This window comes from Pangasianodon hypophthalmus, chromosome 27 (assembly GCF_027358585.1).
Source record: "Pangasianodon hypophthalmus isolate fPanHyp1 chromosome 27, fPanHyp1.pri, whole genome shotgun sequence".
Lineage (NCBI taxonomy): Eukaryota > Metazoa > Chordata > Actinopteri > Siluriformes > Pangasiidae > Pangasianodon > Pangasianodon hypophthalmus.
Window position 1 is genome coordinate 19603310 of NC_069736.1, and position 18461 is coordinate 19621770.

Here is an 18461-nt window from a genome sequence, read left to right on the forward strand (position 1 = left end):
CGAGCACGCTGACGGAGCTCTCGATCGGTAACACACTGACAAAGAGCGTCAGGAACCATGACAGCGACAGTGACGAGAGGAACGACAGCTCAGTCATGTGATCTGTCAGCTGGGACAGATGATCACGCATCATCTCCTCAAACACTGCCTGGTCCACCAGGGCACCTACACACACACACACACACACACACACACACAGGGTGTCTGAAAAGTCAGGAACAAATGGAGGTTAAACTACATATACGTAATTAATTATTGTTTATTATTATCATTATTATTTATTATTATATTTATTTTTTACTTACAGGTGAAGAATGGCATTAACACTTTGTGGAATGGTAGAGATAGTGCTTTGTACTCTCACTGGTGTGTGTATACATAGCTCAGAGTTTCCGCGAGGAATTTTTGGTGTGGATCACGGTGTCCGGGAACGACGCAGTTTACCGGAAAAATGAGTATAATTCCAGTCATATTTTAATTACTACTGCTGCTCAAAAACACTGATATTTTGGGCTTTATAAGAATGACACCAAGTAAAACTAACATTTACGCTACGCCAAGCTGTATACAGTCAGCATTTAAATAAACATAAATAAAATAGTCAACAGGCTGATAATACCATTTTATTTATCTTTGTTTTAACTAGATTGAAATTGTTTGTATTTAAAGAAACGTTACTGTACAGCGCATATTCTCAAATGCACAACTTTTCTGCTTCTTCGCTGCTGAACCAGGATCATATGTCTCCATGATCTCAACACGTTCCTCACAGTCTCGATTAGGCTGGTCAGAATCACCTGCTTTTAGCAACAAGCTGTTTTGATTCGACTGTTTTGCCGTTGTCTGTTCAACCGCGCGACTGTGACCACACGCCGCGAGGGCTCAGCGTCAGCCGCCTTAATTTCCACAAAGAAGAGAAAATTTGATCTTTGGATTTGAGTAAAGTAATATCTGACTGGGTAAGAGGACATTTTAATTTCTGACTTTATAGTGCATATGACTGGTGACATGTTTAATTCTGTACCTGAATCGAATGTATTTGGGTTTTCTGTGTAAGGAAGGAGAAAGTGGTTTGCTAGAAAACAGCGATTCCACAGCAGTGGTTATATGAATTAGAGGCTTGCAGCAGGTACTGATAATCTCCCAGTGACAGCACAGTTACAATATATAAATGTACTATATATAGACACACACACACACACACACACACACACACACACACACCAATAATCCTGCGGTTGAAGTAATCCGGCAGCATCCTCTCACACACAGACACCAGCAGCCAGAACGCCTCCTCCTCACTCGCATACAGCAACAACACCGACGCCAGGATATTCATCGCCTACAGACAGAGAGAGAGACAGAGAGAGAGAGAGAGAGAGACAGAGAGAGAGAGAGACAGAGAGAGAGAGAGAGACAGAGAGAGAGATTCAGAGGCAGGACATACACACATATAATTCATAAGTAGAGTTCTTTTCCCCCCTCACACTGCAGCCAATCACATTTCTTATGGAAATTACTAACACGGCCCTAATTAATATTCACGAGGTAATTTTCAGTGCAGTGTGTTACACCATGTAAAACTGTGTGTGTGTGTGTGTGTGTGTGTGTACCTGACAGTAGCCGATAGCAGGGTTGTGGTTAGCGTACGCCGTTAGCACTCTGCGCAGCGCGGAAATGCCCCGGTCGCTCTGGAAAGCCGGGTGTTCAGGAAGCGAGCGGTGCAGGTCACGCTCAATCTCATCACACGCTATCGAACTGCTAACACACACACTTTCATCCACCAGAGACGCATAATACCCGGGGTGTGTGGCCATTTCATTCACTGCACCTACTCTCACACACACACACACACACACATGTGAGCTAACAGAAAACTTAAAACAATAATAATAATAATAATTCTAAACTAAGACTACAGTAACACTGAGTTAGATGTTTGTTAACACTGAAGAAACTGAAGTAACACTAAAAATACACACACACACACACACCTGAGAAGAGCATCCACAGTTCTCCGCGCAGGGTTTCTGGAAGTCCGCGGGCGACGAGCTCTCGGGTTTTCCTGGTGCGGAACATGGCACTTCCTCGGCCATACTCTGCAAAATGGATCTGCCACGACTGCTCCTTCATTCGCTCCTTCAGCTGTCAAACACACCGTTACTATGACAACAGCCAACTGCAATGAATTCACTCCTTTAGCCAATGCTAAGCTAATGCTGATCAAACACTAATCTAACAGTGAGCTAATGTTGTACTAATAACTGAGTTAGCACTAGGCTAAGTCAGCACTGAATTAGCACTGAATTAGCACTGATCTTAATGTTAAGTAACCGAACAGCACACACAACTTTAGCGAACATGAAGCTAACACTGAGGGAAACACACTATCTCACCGAGCTAACTGAGAGCAAATGTTGACATCAAGCTAAGCTAAGCTAATGCTAACATCACACTTAACTAGCGCTGTGCTAAACACTCACCATTTTCGGGTCGAGATTTTCAGCATCATGTGGATGGAAAACATTCATCAGAGCCTCAGTGCTGACGGCTGGAACCGGAACCGGAACCGGAACCTGACCCACCATCATCTCCTCCTCCTCATCACACAGAGGGAGCTAGACACACACACACACACACACACACACACACACGTACACATTATAGACACACTCACACACACACACACATTATAGATACACTCACACACACGTACACATTATAGACACACTCACACACGTACACGCACTCATTATAGATACACTCACACATGTACACGCACGTACACATTATAGACACACACACACACACACACGTACACATTATAGACACACTCACACACACACACTCACACACACACGTACACATTATAGACACACACCCACACGTACACGCACACATTATAGACACACACACACATACACATTATAGACACACACACACACACACACGTACACATTATAGATACACTCACACACACGTACACATTATAGACACACTCACACACGTACACGCACACATTATAGATACACTCACACACGTACACGCACGTACACATTATAGACACACACACACACACACACACGTACACATTATAGACACACTCACACACACACATTATAGACACACTCACACACACACACACATTATAGATACACTCACACACACTCACACACACACACTCACACACACACGTACACATTATAGACACACACACACACGTACACGCACACATTATAGACACACACACACATACACATTATAGACACACTCACACACACACACTCACACACACACATACACATTATAGACACACTCACACACACACACTCACACACACACATACACATTATAGACACACTCACACACACACACACGTACACATTATAGACACACACACACACACGTACACGCACGTACACATTATAGACACACTCACACACACACTCACACACACACGTACACATTATAGACACACACACACACACGCACACGCACACATTATAGACACACACACACACACACGTACAAATTATAGACACACTCACACACACACACTCACACACGTACACGCACACATTATAGACACACACACACACACACACACACATACACATTATAGACACACACACACACGTACACGCACACATTATAGACACACACACACACACGTACACATTATAGACACACACACACACACGTACACATTATAGACACAATCACACACACACACACTCACACACACGTACACATTATAGACAAACACACACACACGTACACATTATAGACACAATCACACACACACTCACACACACACACGTACACATTATAGACACACTCACACACACACGTACACATTATAGACACACTCACACACACACTCACACACACACGTACACATTATAGACACACTCACACACACACGTACACATTATAGACACACTCACACACACTCACACACACACATACACATTACAGACACACTCACACACACGTACACATTATAGACACACTCACACACACGTACACATTATAGACACACTCACACACACACACGTACACATTATAGACACACACACACACACACACACACCTACACATTATAGACACACACACCCACGTACACATTATAGACACACTCACACACACACACGTACACATTATAGACACAATCACACACACACACACACACACACGTACACATTATAGACACACACACACACACGTACACATTATAGACACAATCACACACACACTCACACACACACACGTACACATTATAGACACACTCACACACACACGTACACATTATAGACACACTCACACACACACTCACACACACACGTACACATTATAGACACACTCACACACACACAGACACACACACGTACACATTATAGACACACTCACACACACACGTACACATTATAGACACACTCACACACACACACGTACACATTATAGACACACACACACACAGACACTCACACACACGTACACATTATAGACACACTCACACACACACGTACACATTATAGACACACACACACACACACACACACACACCTACACATTATAGACACACACACCCACGTACACATTATAGACACACTCACACACACGTACACATTATAGACACACTCACACACACACACGTACACATTATAGACACACTCACACACACGTACACATTATAGACACACTCACACACACACACACTCACACACGTACACATTATAGACACACACACACACACGTACACATTATAGACACAATCACACACACACTCACACACACACACGTACACATTATAGACACACTCACACACACACGTACACATTATAGACACACTCACACACACACTCACACACACACGTACACATTATAGACACACTCACACACACACAGACACACACACGTACACATTATAGACACACTCACACACACACGTACACATTATAGACACACTCACACACACACACGTACACATTATAGACACACACACACACAGACACTCACACACACGTACACATTATAGACACACTCACACACACACGTACACATTATAGACACACACACACACACACACACACACACCTACACATTATAGACACACACACCCACGTACACATTATAGACACACTCACACACACACACGTACACATTATAGACACACTCACACACACGTACACATTATAGACACAATCACACACACACACACACACACACGTACACATTATAGACACACACACACACACGTACACATTATAGACACAATCACACACACACTCACACACACACACGTACACATTATAGACACACTCACACACACACGTACACATTATAGACACACTCACACACACGCGTACACATTATAGACACACTCACACACACACTCACACACACACGTACACATTATAGACACACTCACACACACACGTACACATTATAGACACACTCACACACACTCACACACTCACACACACGTACACATTATAGACACACTCACACACACGTACACATTATAGACACACTCACACACACACACGTACACATTATAGACACACACACACACGTACACATTATAGACACACACACACACACACACCTACACATTATAGACACACTCACACACACACGTACACATTATAGACACACTCACACACACACACGTACACATTATAGACACACACACACACAGACACTCACACACACGTACACATTATAGACACACTCACACACACACGTACACATTATAGACACACACACACACACACACACACACACCTACACATTATAGACACACACACCCACGTACACATTATAGACACACTCACACACACACACGTACACATTATAGACACACTCACACACACGTACACATTATAGACACAATCACACACACACACACACACACACGTACACATTATAGACACACACACACACACGTACACATTATAGACACAATCACACACACACTCACACACACACACGTACACATTATAGACACACTCACACACACACGTACACATTATAGACACACTCACACACACGCGTACACATTATAGACACACTCACACACACACTCACACACACACGTACACATTATAGACACACTCACACACACACGTACACATTATAGACACACTCACACACACTCACACACTCACACACACGTACACATTATAGACACACTCACACACACGTACACATTATAGACACACTCACACACACACACGTACACATTATAGACACACACACACACGTACACATTATAGACACACACACACACACACACCTACACATTATAGACACACACACCCACGTACACATTATAGACACACTCACACACACACACGTACACATTATAGACACACTCACACACACGTACACATTATAGACACACACACACACACACACACACCTACACATTATAGACACACACACACACACGTACACATTATAGACACACTCACACACACACAGACACACACACGTACACATTATAGACACACTCACACACACAGACACACACACGTACACATTATAGACACACTCACACACACACGTACACATTATAGACACACTCACACACGTACACATTATAGACACACTCACACACACACTCACACACACACGTACACATTATAGACACACTCACACACACACGTACACATTATAGACACACTCACACACACACACGTACACATTATAGACACACACACACAGACACACACACACACGTACACGAGTACACACACATTATAGATACACTCACACACAAAGACACACACACACGTACACATTATAGACACACTCACACACACACACACACGAGTACACACACATTATAGATACACTCACACACAAAGACACACACACACACACGTGCACATTATAGACACTCACACACACACAGACACACACGTACACGCATATATTATAGACACACTCACACACACACAGACACACACACACACGTACACATTATAGACACACACACACACACGTACACATTATAGACACACACACACACACACGTACACGCATATATTATAGACACACTCACACACACGTACACATTATAGACACACACACGTACACATTATAGACACACACACACAGACACACACACACACACGTACACGCATATATTATAGACACACTCACACACACACAGACACACACACACGTACACATTATAGACACACACACACAGACACACACGTACACATTATAGACACACACACACACACGTACACATTATAGACACACTCACACACACACACACACACACACACGTACAAATTATAGACACACACGTACACGCACACATTATAGACACACACACACGTACACATTATAGACACACACACACACACACGTACACATTATAGACACACACACACACACACACACACATTATAGATACACTCACACACACGTACACATTATAGACACACTCACACACACACACATTATAGATACACTCACACACACGTACACATTATAGACACACTCACACACACACGTACACATTATAGATACACTCACACACGTACACGCACACATTATAGATACACTCACACACGTACACGCACGTACACATTATAGACACTCACACACACACGTACACATTATAGACACACTCACACACACACACGTACACATTATAGACACACTCACACACACACACTCACACGTACACATTATAGACACACACACACGTACACGCACGTACACATTATAGACACACTCACACACACACACTCACACACACACGTACACATTATAGACACACTCACACACACACTCACACACACACGTACACATTATAGACACACACACACACACGTACACATTATAGACACACTCACACACACACAGACACACACACGTACACATTATAGACACACTCACACACACAGACACACACACGTACACATTATAGACACACTCACACACACACGTACACATTATAGACACACTCACACACGTACACATTATAGACACACTCACACACACACTCACACACACACGTACACATTATAGACACACTCACACACACACGTACACATTATAGACACACTCACACACACACACGTACACATTATAGACACACACACACAGACACACACACACACGTACACGAGTACACACACATTATAGATACACTCACACACAAAGACACACACACACGTACACATTATAGACACACTCACACACACACACACACGAGTACACACACATTATAGATACACTCACACACAAAGACACACACACACACACGTGCACATTATAGACACTCACACACACACAGACACACACGTACACGCATATATTATAGACACACTCACACACACACAGACACACACACACACGTACACATTATAGACACACACACACACACGTACACATTATAGACACACACACACACACACGTACACGCATATATTATAGACACACTCACACACACGTACACATTATAGACACACACACGTACACATTATAGACACACACACACAGACACACACACACACACGTACACGCATATATTATAGACACACTCACACACACACAGACACACACACACGTACACATTATAGACACACACACACAGACACACACGTACACATTATAGACACACACACACACACGTACACATTATAGACACACTCACACACACACACACACACACACACGTACAAATTATAGACACACACGTACACGCACACATTATAGACACACACACACGTACACATTATAGACACACACACACACACACGTACACATTATAGACACACACACACACACACACACACATTATAGATACACTCACACACACGTACACATTATAGACACACTCACACACACACACATTATAGATACACTCACACACACGTACACATTATAGACACACTCACACACACACGTACACATTATAGATACACTCACACACGTACACGCACACATTATAGATACACTCACACACGTACACGCACGTACACATTATAGACACTCACACACACACGTACACATTATAGACACACTCACACACACACACGTACACATTATAGACACACTCACACACACACACTCACACGTACACATTATAGACACACACACACGTACACGCACGTACACATTATAGACACACTCACACACACACACTCACACACACACGTACACATTATAGACACACTCACACACACACTCACACACACACGTACACATTATAGACACACACACACACACGTACACATTATAGACACACTCACACACACACAGACACACACACGTACACATTATAGACACACTCACACACACAGACACACACACGTACACATTATAGACACACTCACACACACACGTACACATTATAGACACACTCACACACGTACACATTATAGACACACTCACACACACACTCACACACACACGTACACATTATAGACACACTCACACACACACGTACACATTATAGACACACTCACACACACACACGTACACATTATAGACACACACACACAGACACACACACACACGTACACGAGTACACACACATTATAGATACACTCACACACAAAGACACACACACACGTACACATTATAGACACACTCACACACACACACACACGAGTACACACACATTATAGATACACTCACACACAAAGACACACACACACACACGTGCACATTATAGACACTCACACACACACAGACACACACGTACACGCATATATTATAGACACACTCACACACACACAGACACACACACACACGTACACATTATAGACACACACACACACACGTACACATTATAGACACACACACACACACACGTACACGCATATATTATAGACACACTCACACACACACAGACACACACACACGTACACATTATAGACACACACACGTACACATTATAGACACACACACACAGACACACACACACACACGTACACGCATATATTATAGACACACTCACACACACACAGACACACACACACGTACACATTATAGACACACACACACAGACACACACGTACACATTATAGACACACACACACACACGTACACATTATAGACACACTCACACACACACACACACACACACACGTACAAATTATAGACACACACGTACACGCACACATTATAGACACACACACACGTACACATTATAGACACACACACACACACACGTACACATTATAGACACACACACACACACACACACACATTATAGATACACTCACACACACGTACACATTATAGACACACTCACACACACACACATTATAGATACACTCACACACACGTACACATTATAGACACACTCACACACACACGTACACATTATAGATACACTCACACACGTACACGCACACATTATAGATACACTCACACACGTACACGCACGTACACATTATAGACACTCACACACACACGTACACATTATAGACACACTCACACACACACACGTACACATTATAGACACACTCACACACACACACTCACACGTACACATTATAGACACACACACACGTACACGCACGTACACATTATAGACACACTCACACACACACACTCACACACACACGTACACATTATAGACACACTCACACACGTACACGCACACATTATAGACACACACACACACACGTACACGCACACATTATAGACACACACACACACACGTACACATTATAGACACACTCACACACACACACTCACACACGTACACGCACACATTATAGACACACACACACACACACACGTACACATTATAGACACACACACACACGTACACGCACACATTATAGACACACACACACACACGTACACATTATAGACACACACACACACACACGTACACATTATAGACACAATCACACACACGTACACATTATAGACACAATCACACACACACACTCACACACACACGTACACATTATAGACACACTCACACACACACACTCACACACACACGTACACATTATAGACACACACACACACACGTACACGCACACATTATAGACACACACACACACACACACGTACACATTATAGACACACACACACATACACGCACGTACACATTATAGACACACACACACACACGTACACGCACACATTATAGACACACTCACACACACACACATTATAGATACACTCACACACACTCACACACACACGTACACATTATAGACACACACACACACACGTACACATTATAGACACACTCACACACACACACGTACACATTATAGACACACACACACACACACACACGTACACATTATAGACACACACACACACGTACACATTATAGACACACTCACACACACACACGTACACATTATAGACACACTCACACAGACACACACACGTACACATTATAGACACACTCACACACACACGTACACATTATAGACACAATCACACACGTACACATTACAGACACACACACACAGACACACACACACGTACACGCACACATTATAGACACACTCACACACACTCACACACACACGTACACATTATAGACACACTCACACACACGAGTACACACACATTATAGATACACTCACACACAAAGACACACACACGTACACATTATAGACACACTCACACACACAGACACACACACACACACGTGCACATTATAGATACTCACACACACACACACACAGACACACACACGTACACATTATAGACACACACACACGTACACATTATAGACACACACACACACACACACACGTACACGCATATATTATAGACACACTCACACACACACAGACACACACACACGTACACATTATAGACACACACACGTACACATTATAGACACACACACACAGACACACACACACACACGTACACGCATATATTATAGACACACTCACACACACACAGACACACACACACGTACACATTATAGACACACTCACACACACACACGTACACGCACACATTATAGACACACACACACACACACACGTACACATTATAGACACACTCACACACACTCACACACACACGTACACATTATAGACACACTCACACACACGTACACATTATAGACACACTCACACACACAGACACACACACACACACACAGACACACACACACACAGACACACACACATGTACACATTATAGACACACTTACACACATACACACACACACAGACAGACACACACACACACACAGACACATTATAGACACACAAACGTACATGCACACACACATACACACGCACACACACACAGACACACATTATAGACACACACACGCGCACACGCGCACACACACACAGACACACACATTACACACATAATAGACGTTATACAAAATACACGCATACACTTTATACACACACACACTACATACAAATATATATTATACAGTATGCACGCACATTTCATATGCACGCACACACACACACGCAAGTAGAAACAAGTAAGACGTAACAGGAACAGGAAGTGGGGTGAGAAGGCTGGAAGTCACCTGAGCACTGTGGGAATGCCGAGGACTCGATGATGTCACACACTTGCGAATGGTGGAAGCCAAATGGTCCAAATCACGAACCTCGGAGAAACGGAAAGCTCGTTTACCGCGTACACACACACTCAGTGCACGACTGCTGCGGTCCGGGAGCTCCACACTCACCACCTAACACGCAAACACACACACACACACACACCTATAATAAACACACATGTATACAACACAAATAAAACCAAAACACATGTACACACAGACTCACACATAATCTCTCTCGATATACACTCACCGTCCACTTTATTAGGAACACCTGTACACCTGCACATTTATGCAGTTCTCTAATCAGCCAATCATGTGGCAGCAGCGCAATGCATAAACTCACACAGATGCAGGTCAAGAGCTTCAGCTAACGTTCACATCAAACATCAGAATGAAGAAAAGTGTGATCTCTGTGACTTTAACCGTGGCATGGTTATTAATGCCAGATGGGCTGGTTGGAGTTTTTCAGAAACTGCTGATCTCCTGCTGGGATTTTCACACACAACCGTCTCTAGAGTTTTTTAAAATTTTTTTATTTTTCCTTTTCAGCAGGAAAATACATACAGAGATCAGGGCATACATAATTTCTCAGAAAGAGATAAGAAAATAAATACATAAACACATACACATTAAGTATGCATATACAGAGTATATATGCCTTCAGTCTTGAAAACAAATTTCTCAAATGTTACATACGCATTATATTTTCTTCCTCTTAACAACAGCTATATACAAGAGGACATGGGGAGCTATTGCTTACAATACATACAAAAAGATGCCTTAAAAGAACTGTTACCATTCAAGAAAAATTTGGGCGGTTTAATATAATCTATAAATTTATTCCAAATTAGAAAAAATCTTCTATGTGAGTTCTTAAAGAAAATATAGATAGTTTTTCCATCACATATGTAATGTGTATTGTATCAATCCGTTCTTCAACTGGGGGTGACTCTGGCTTCAGCCATTTTTTAGTAATTACTTTTTTACTAGCCGCCGGAAGAATTAACAACAATTTCTTATCCTTATTGTTTCACCCATCTAAGTTTATATTACCCAAATATATAGATTCACAATTAAAAACAATCTCTACTTCAAAAACCGCTTCCAAATTCCTTTTAATCTCTCGCCAGTATGGGGTTAGTTTCTGACACCCCCAGAAAATATGGTAGTGATTAGCTTCCTTTACCCCACATAATCTCCAGCAGCTAGTTCCCTTCCCTTGGTGTTTTTTCTGTGATGGTGTAATAAAGGACCTAATAACATTCTTCCAACAATATTCTCTCCACATGGCTGAGCTGATAGATTTCCATTGTGTTTTACAAATTTTTCCCCAATCCTCATCTGAGACATTAAAATTCCCTTCTATTTTCCAATTGTCTCTAACATAAAATGTGTTTTCGGGTACAGTTCAGAGAAATCCATTATATAATTTTAAGATAATCTTATTACATAATTGAGGCTTACATACTGATAAGAACACTTTTATTATCCCTGTCTCAGCGATTTTCAATATTTCTGGTTTGATATTACATTCAATATAGTGCCTTACTTAAAGATATCTATAGAAGTCACTTTCATTAAGCCCATATTTTCCCTTTATCGATTCGAAGCTTTGGATTTTGCCCTTGTTGAAAAAAGTGTAATAATTTGAAATTCCTAGCTTAGCCCAGATTCGAAATCGGTCATCTATTCTGTTTGGGAAAAAATCAGTATCAAAGGCACATCATCTTAATATTTTCTATGCATCTTCCAAACCACTCATTTTCTTTACCTGATGGCAAATTTTAAATAATAAATTGATCCATGGGTTTGTTTCCTTAATCATTCTACTTCTTAGTTTGTTATCAGCAATAAGGGCAGATAACGGAGACTCTTCCATCATCCCTATTTCTATTTCATCCACCTTGTTGAATATAGTGGACTACTCCAGCAGACCAATGGCCTTAATTGGGCCGCGTAATAATATTGTTGTAAGCATGGGAGGCCTAACTCACATTTTTCTTTACTTAATAATAATGTGTTAAATCTTATCCTGTTTTTTTTCACCCTGCCATAAAAATCTAGATATTAATTTATTCCATTCTGTAAACTGTTGATTCGAAATTTCTACTGGAAGTGTCTGATATAAGTATAATAGTTTTGGTAGAATGATCATCTGCACTGAATAAGCTTTGGAACTTAGACTAAACAAAGGAATAAGATTCCAACGTAATAAATCAGATTTTATTTTTTTATTCAAGGAACCATAATTTAAATCAAATAGTTTTGAATGGTCTCCAGACAAATTTACTCCTAAATAATTAATTGATTTTGTATCCCATTTTAAGTTATATTTCTCTTTAATTTGTCTAGGTGGATCATAATTAAATGTTAATACTTGGGTTTTTGAGACGTTCAGTTTGTAACCAGATATGGCCTCATATCCCTCAAGGAACATAAATAGTATAGGAAGTGACTTTGTAGGTTGGCACATATATATCAATATATCGTTTGCAAAGAGGGCTAATTTATGCTCTCCAGACCCCATCTCCATCCCTTTAAATAAATATTATAGGCTCCAAGGGAAAACCCCTCTTTATGAGTTTATTGAAGGGGCCCTTGTGGATAGCAGTTAAACAAAGAAAGAACCCTTTGAGCTATCCATACAACATGTCCCGATTATTCAATACTACACTCTGATAACTAGGTTGCTCAAACAAAATATATAAAGACGTTGCATCTCGCACTCTCTCTCTCTCTCTCTTTTTTTTTTTTTACATAACTCAAATGCCTTTGCCAGTTCCGAAAGCGTCAGTCCGAAATGGCATAATCCTTCTAATCTCCGTATTCACCGCTTTACCGCTAAGGTACGAAGAGAATCGGGACCGTGCATAAATTATGAAGATTGAATACTCCCATCCTTTCTTTGGAAAGTTTGCAGCTTCTCCTTGAATGTTGGCCCTCTTCTCTGTTGGGGATCGCGTCTGCCCGTGCTCCGGCCTCTTCTCTGCCAAGACATTCGCTGAATCTGCTCCATGAGGGTGTTCGGGTGGCTGATGGGCTGCACCGGGAATCCTCTCTTTGACATGTCTTGCGTTGCCTACTCGACCGTGTTGTATATCTTCACTCCATCCTCATAGAGCACCTTCAAACGACCGGGGTACAATGTTCTAAATTTCACTTCTCCGTCTTTCAGAACCTTGCGTATCTCTGTGTACTCCCTTCTCATCTGTAGCACTTGAGGGGTGTAATCATTATCGAAGGTGATCTGCTTTCCTTGCCAAGAGAATCCTCTCATCTGCCAGGCCTGTCGAAGTATCTGTTCTTTGGTCATGAAACGTAGAAATTTAACCACGACTGATCGTGGTTGTGCGTCTGCCGGTGGCTGTCTGCTGAGCGCTCTATGAGCACGTTCAATTTGAAGTGATGTGTCCTCCGATAGATTTAGATTTTCTCTCAGAAATTTTTCTAGAAATAGAGCCATTGTCGGAAAGTCCTTCTCGGCACCTTCGGGAACTCTGTATATTCTAACATTGTTCTGTCTGGAACAACCCTCTAAGTCCGTGAGTTTCTCTTCCATTTTGGTGTGCAACTTCAACAAGCCTGTGAGTACCTCTTCTGCGTTTTGAATCCTCTCTTCTGCTGTCACAACTCGGCCCTCTACCACCTCCAATCTAGCGTTGGTGTTCGAAATTTTTGCTTTAATGTCCTCAAGTTGAGTTTTGTTATCCCGACGAAAGTCCATTAACTCTCTAAGAGTGAGGCTCAAGTTGATGATCTCGCTGGCGGGATCCACTTGGCCTCCCTCATGGCCGCTTGTTTGTGAGCCAGGAAGAGAGCGCGCAGAGTCATTGTCTTGTTTCTCCGTAGGTTGTGTGATTTTCTTAGTTTTGCACCTAGTTTCCATCCTACTCCCATTTTATTTTTATGATGTAGATTACTTAGATTGCTAATTTAATGATCTTAGGGAGTTTTCAAAACTATTCTAATCGAGAATGCTAGCTCTATGCTGCGATCTTTTCGATGTCCAACCTGGAAGTCAACAGTCTCTAGAGTTTACACAGAATGGTGTGTGGGGAGGATCTGCAGGCTGACACACCTCGTTGATGAGAGAGATCAGAGGAGAATGAGTGCTCTGAGCTGACAGGAAGTCTAACAGCAGAAGACCACATCAGGTTCCACTCCTATCAGCCAAGAGCAGGAATCTGAGGCTATCATGTGAGAAAGACCAGGTGATTTTTTTTTTGAGTCTGTGCCCATGAGAGCCTCATATTCCTGCTCTTGGCTGATAGGAGTGGAACCTGATGTGGACTTGTGCTGTTGCAGATGCAAAACTCTTGCATCTTTTGAACACTACGTCCTCAAAAAGCTGCTAAGATTGCTCTTTTTCAAGCTGCTAAGCACTTTCTACATATTTTTACATATAACATCTATATTTTGTCTAATACAGTCTATTCTACTTTATTTTTGTATTTTATTCATTATAGTCTTTTATCATATTCAGCTTTTATTATATTCTGTTCTATTATATTCTGTTTATGTATCACATTTGCAGTGTGGGACGAGGCACAAAGGTAAAACATTTCACTACATTAATACATCATATGTATGTGACAAATAAAGAACCTTGAACCTTGTTGTAGCCCATCCACCTCAAGGTTTGATGTCTTGTGCGTTCTGAGATGCTTTTCTGCTCACCACGGCTATAAAGAGTGATTATTTGAGTTGCTATAGACTTCCTGTCAACTCAGTCTAATCATTCTCCTCTGATTTCTCCCATCAACAAGGCGTTTCCAGCCACAGAACTGTCACTCATTCATTGTTTTTGGTTTCTCGCCCAATTCTGTGTAAACTCTAGAGATTGCTGTGTGTGAAATTCCCAGGAGATCAGCAGTTTCTGAAAAACTTCAACCAGCACATCTGGCACCAGGATCCATGCCACGGTAAAACTCACACTTTTTCTTCATTCTGATGTTTGATGTGAACATTAACTGAAGCTCTTGACCTGCATCTGCATGATTTTATACTGCTGCCACTTGATTGGCTGATTGGATATCTGCATAAATGTGCAAATGTACAGGTGTTCCTAATAAAGTGGTAAGTGAGTGTACATATACTTCACACACACATAAATAGATACAGATACACACACATACAGACACACACAGAGCTACAAATAAACACACACAGACCTCATACAGTGGGATGATGACAGTACACTGGTTTCCATCCTGGCTGGAGAAGCATGCGTATCTCTCAGACACACAGATCTTCCCGAGTGTGTGTGTGTGGCTGAACGGCAGCCAAAGGAAACACTCGTGCACTTCACACAGATTTTCACTGCGTGGAAGACGAAAGAACGAGCGGAAAGCCTGATTCCTCATGTGCGCCTCCAGAGATCTGCAAAATAAAAACATTCAAAAACAGTGTAGACTCTAGCGTGACTCTGAGTGCAGTATAGTGTAGCGTGACTCTGAGTGCAGTATAGTGTAGCGTGACTCTCAGTGCAGTATAGTGTAGCGTGACTGAGTGCAGTATAGTGTAGAGCGACTCTCAGTGCAGTATAGTGTAGCGTGACTGAGTGCAGTATAGTGTAGCGTGACTGAGTGCAGTATAGTGTAGTGTGACTCTGAGTGCAGTATAGTGTAGAGTGACTCTGAGTGCAGTATAGTGTAGTGTGACTGAGTGCAGTATAGTGTAGCGTGCCTCTCAGTGCAGTATAGTGTAGTGTGACTGAGTGCAGTATAGTGTAGCGTGACTCTGAGTGCAGTATAGTGTAGCGTGACTGAGTGCAGTATAGTGTAGTGTGACTGAGTGCAGTATAGTGTAGCGTGACTCTGAGTGCAGTATAGTGTAGCGTGACTGAGTGCAGTATAGTGTAGCGTGACTGAGTGCAGTATAGTGTAGTGTGACTGAGTGCAGTATAGTGTAG

At 42.0% G+C, this 18461-nt stretch overlaps 1 protein-coding gene across 6 annotated transcripts in view; it reads right to left on the reverse strand.

The window, feature by feature from the left end:
* Positions 1 to 18461, reverse strand: part of tbc1d8b (TBC1 domain family member 8B) — a 46666-nt gene that overhangs the window by 12447 nt on the left and 15758 nt on the right. For all 6 annotated transcript variants that reach the window (XM_053230427.1, XM_053230426.1, XM_053230424.1 and 3 more), the window contains exons 6-12: positions 17722 to 17929; positions 12515 to 12679; positions 2484 to 2618; positions 1995 to 2145; positions 1614 to 1831; positions 1225 to 1342; positions 1 to 165 (exon numbers count right to left, since the gene is read on the reverse strand). The exon at positions 1 to 165 is cut by the window's left edge and continues 121 nt beyond it. In XM_053230427.1, coding sequence (XP_053086402.1) covers positions 1 to 165; positions 1225 to 1342; positions 1614 to 1831; positions 1995 to 2145; positions 2484 to 2618; positions 12515 to 12679; positions 17722 to 17929 — 1160 coding nt within the window. The remainder of the gene's footprint in view (positions 166 to 1224; positions 1343 to 1613; positions 1832 to 1994; positions 2146 to 2483; positions 2619 to 12514; positions 12680 to 17721; positions 17930 to 18461) is intronic.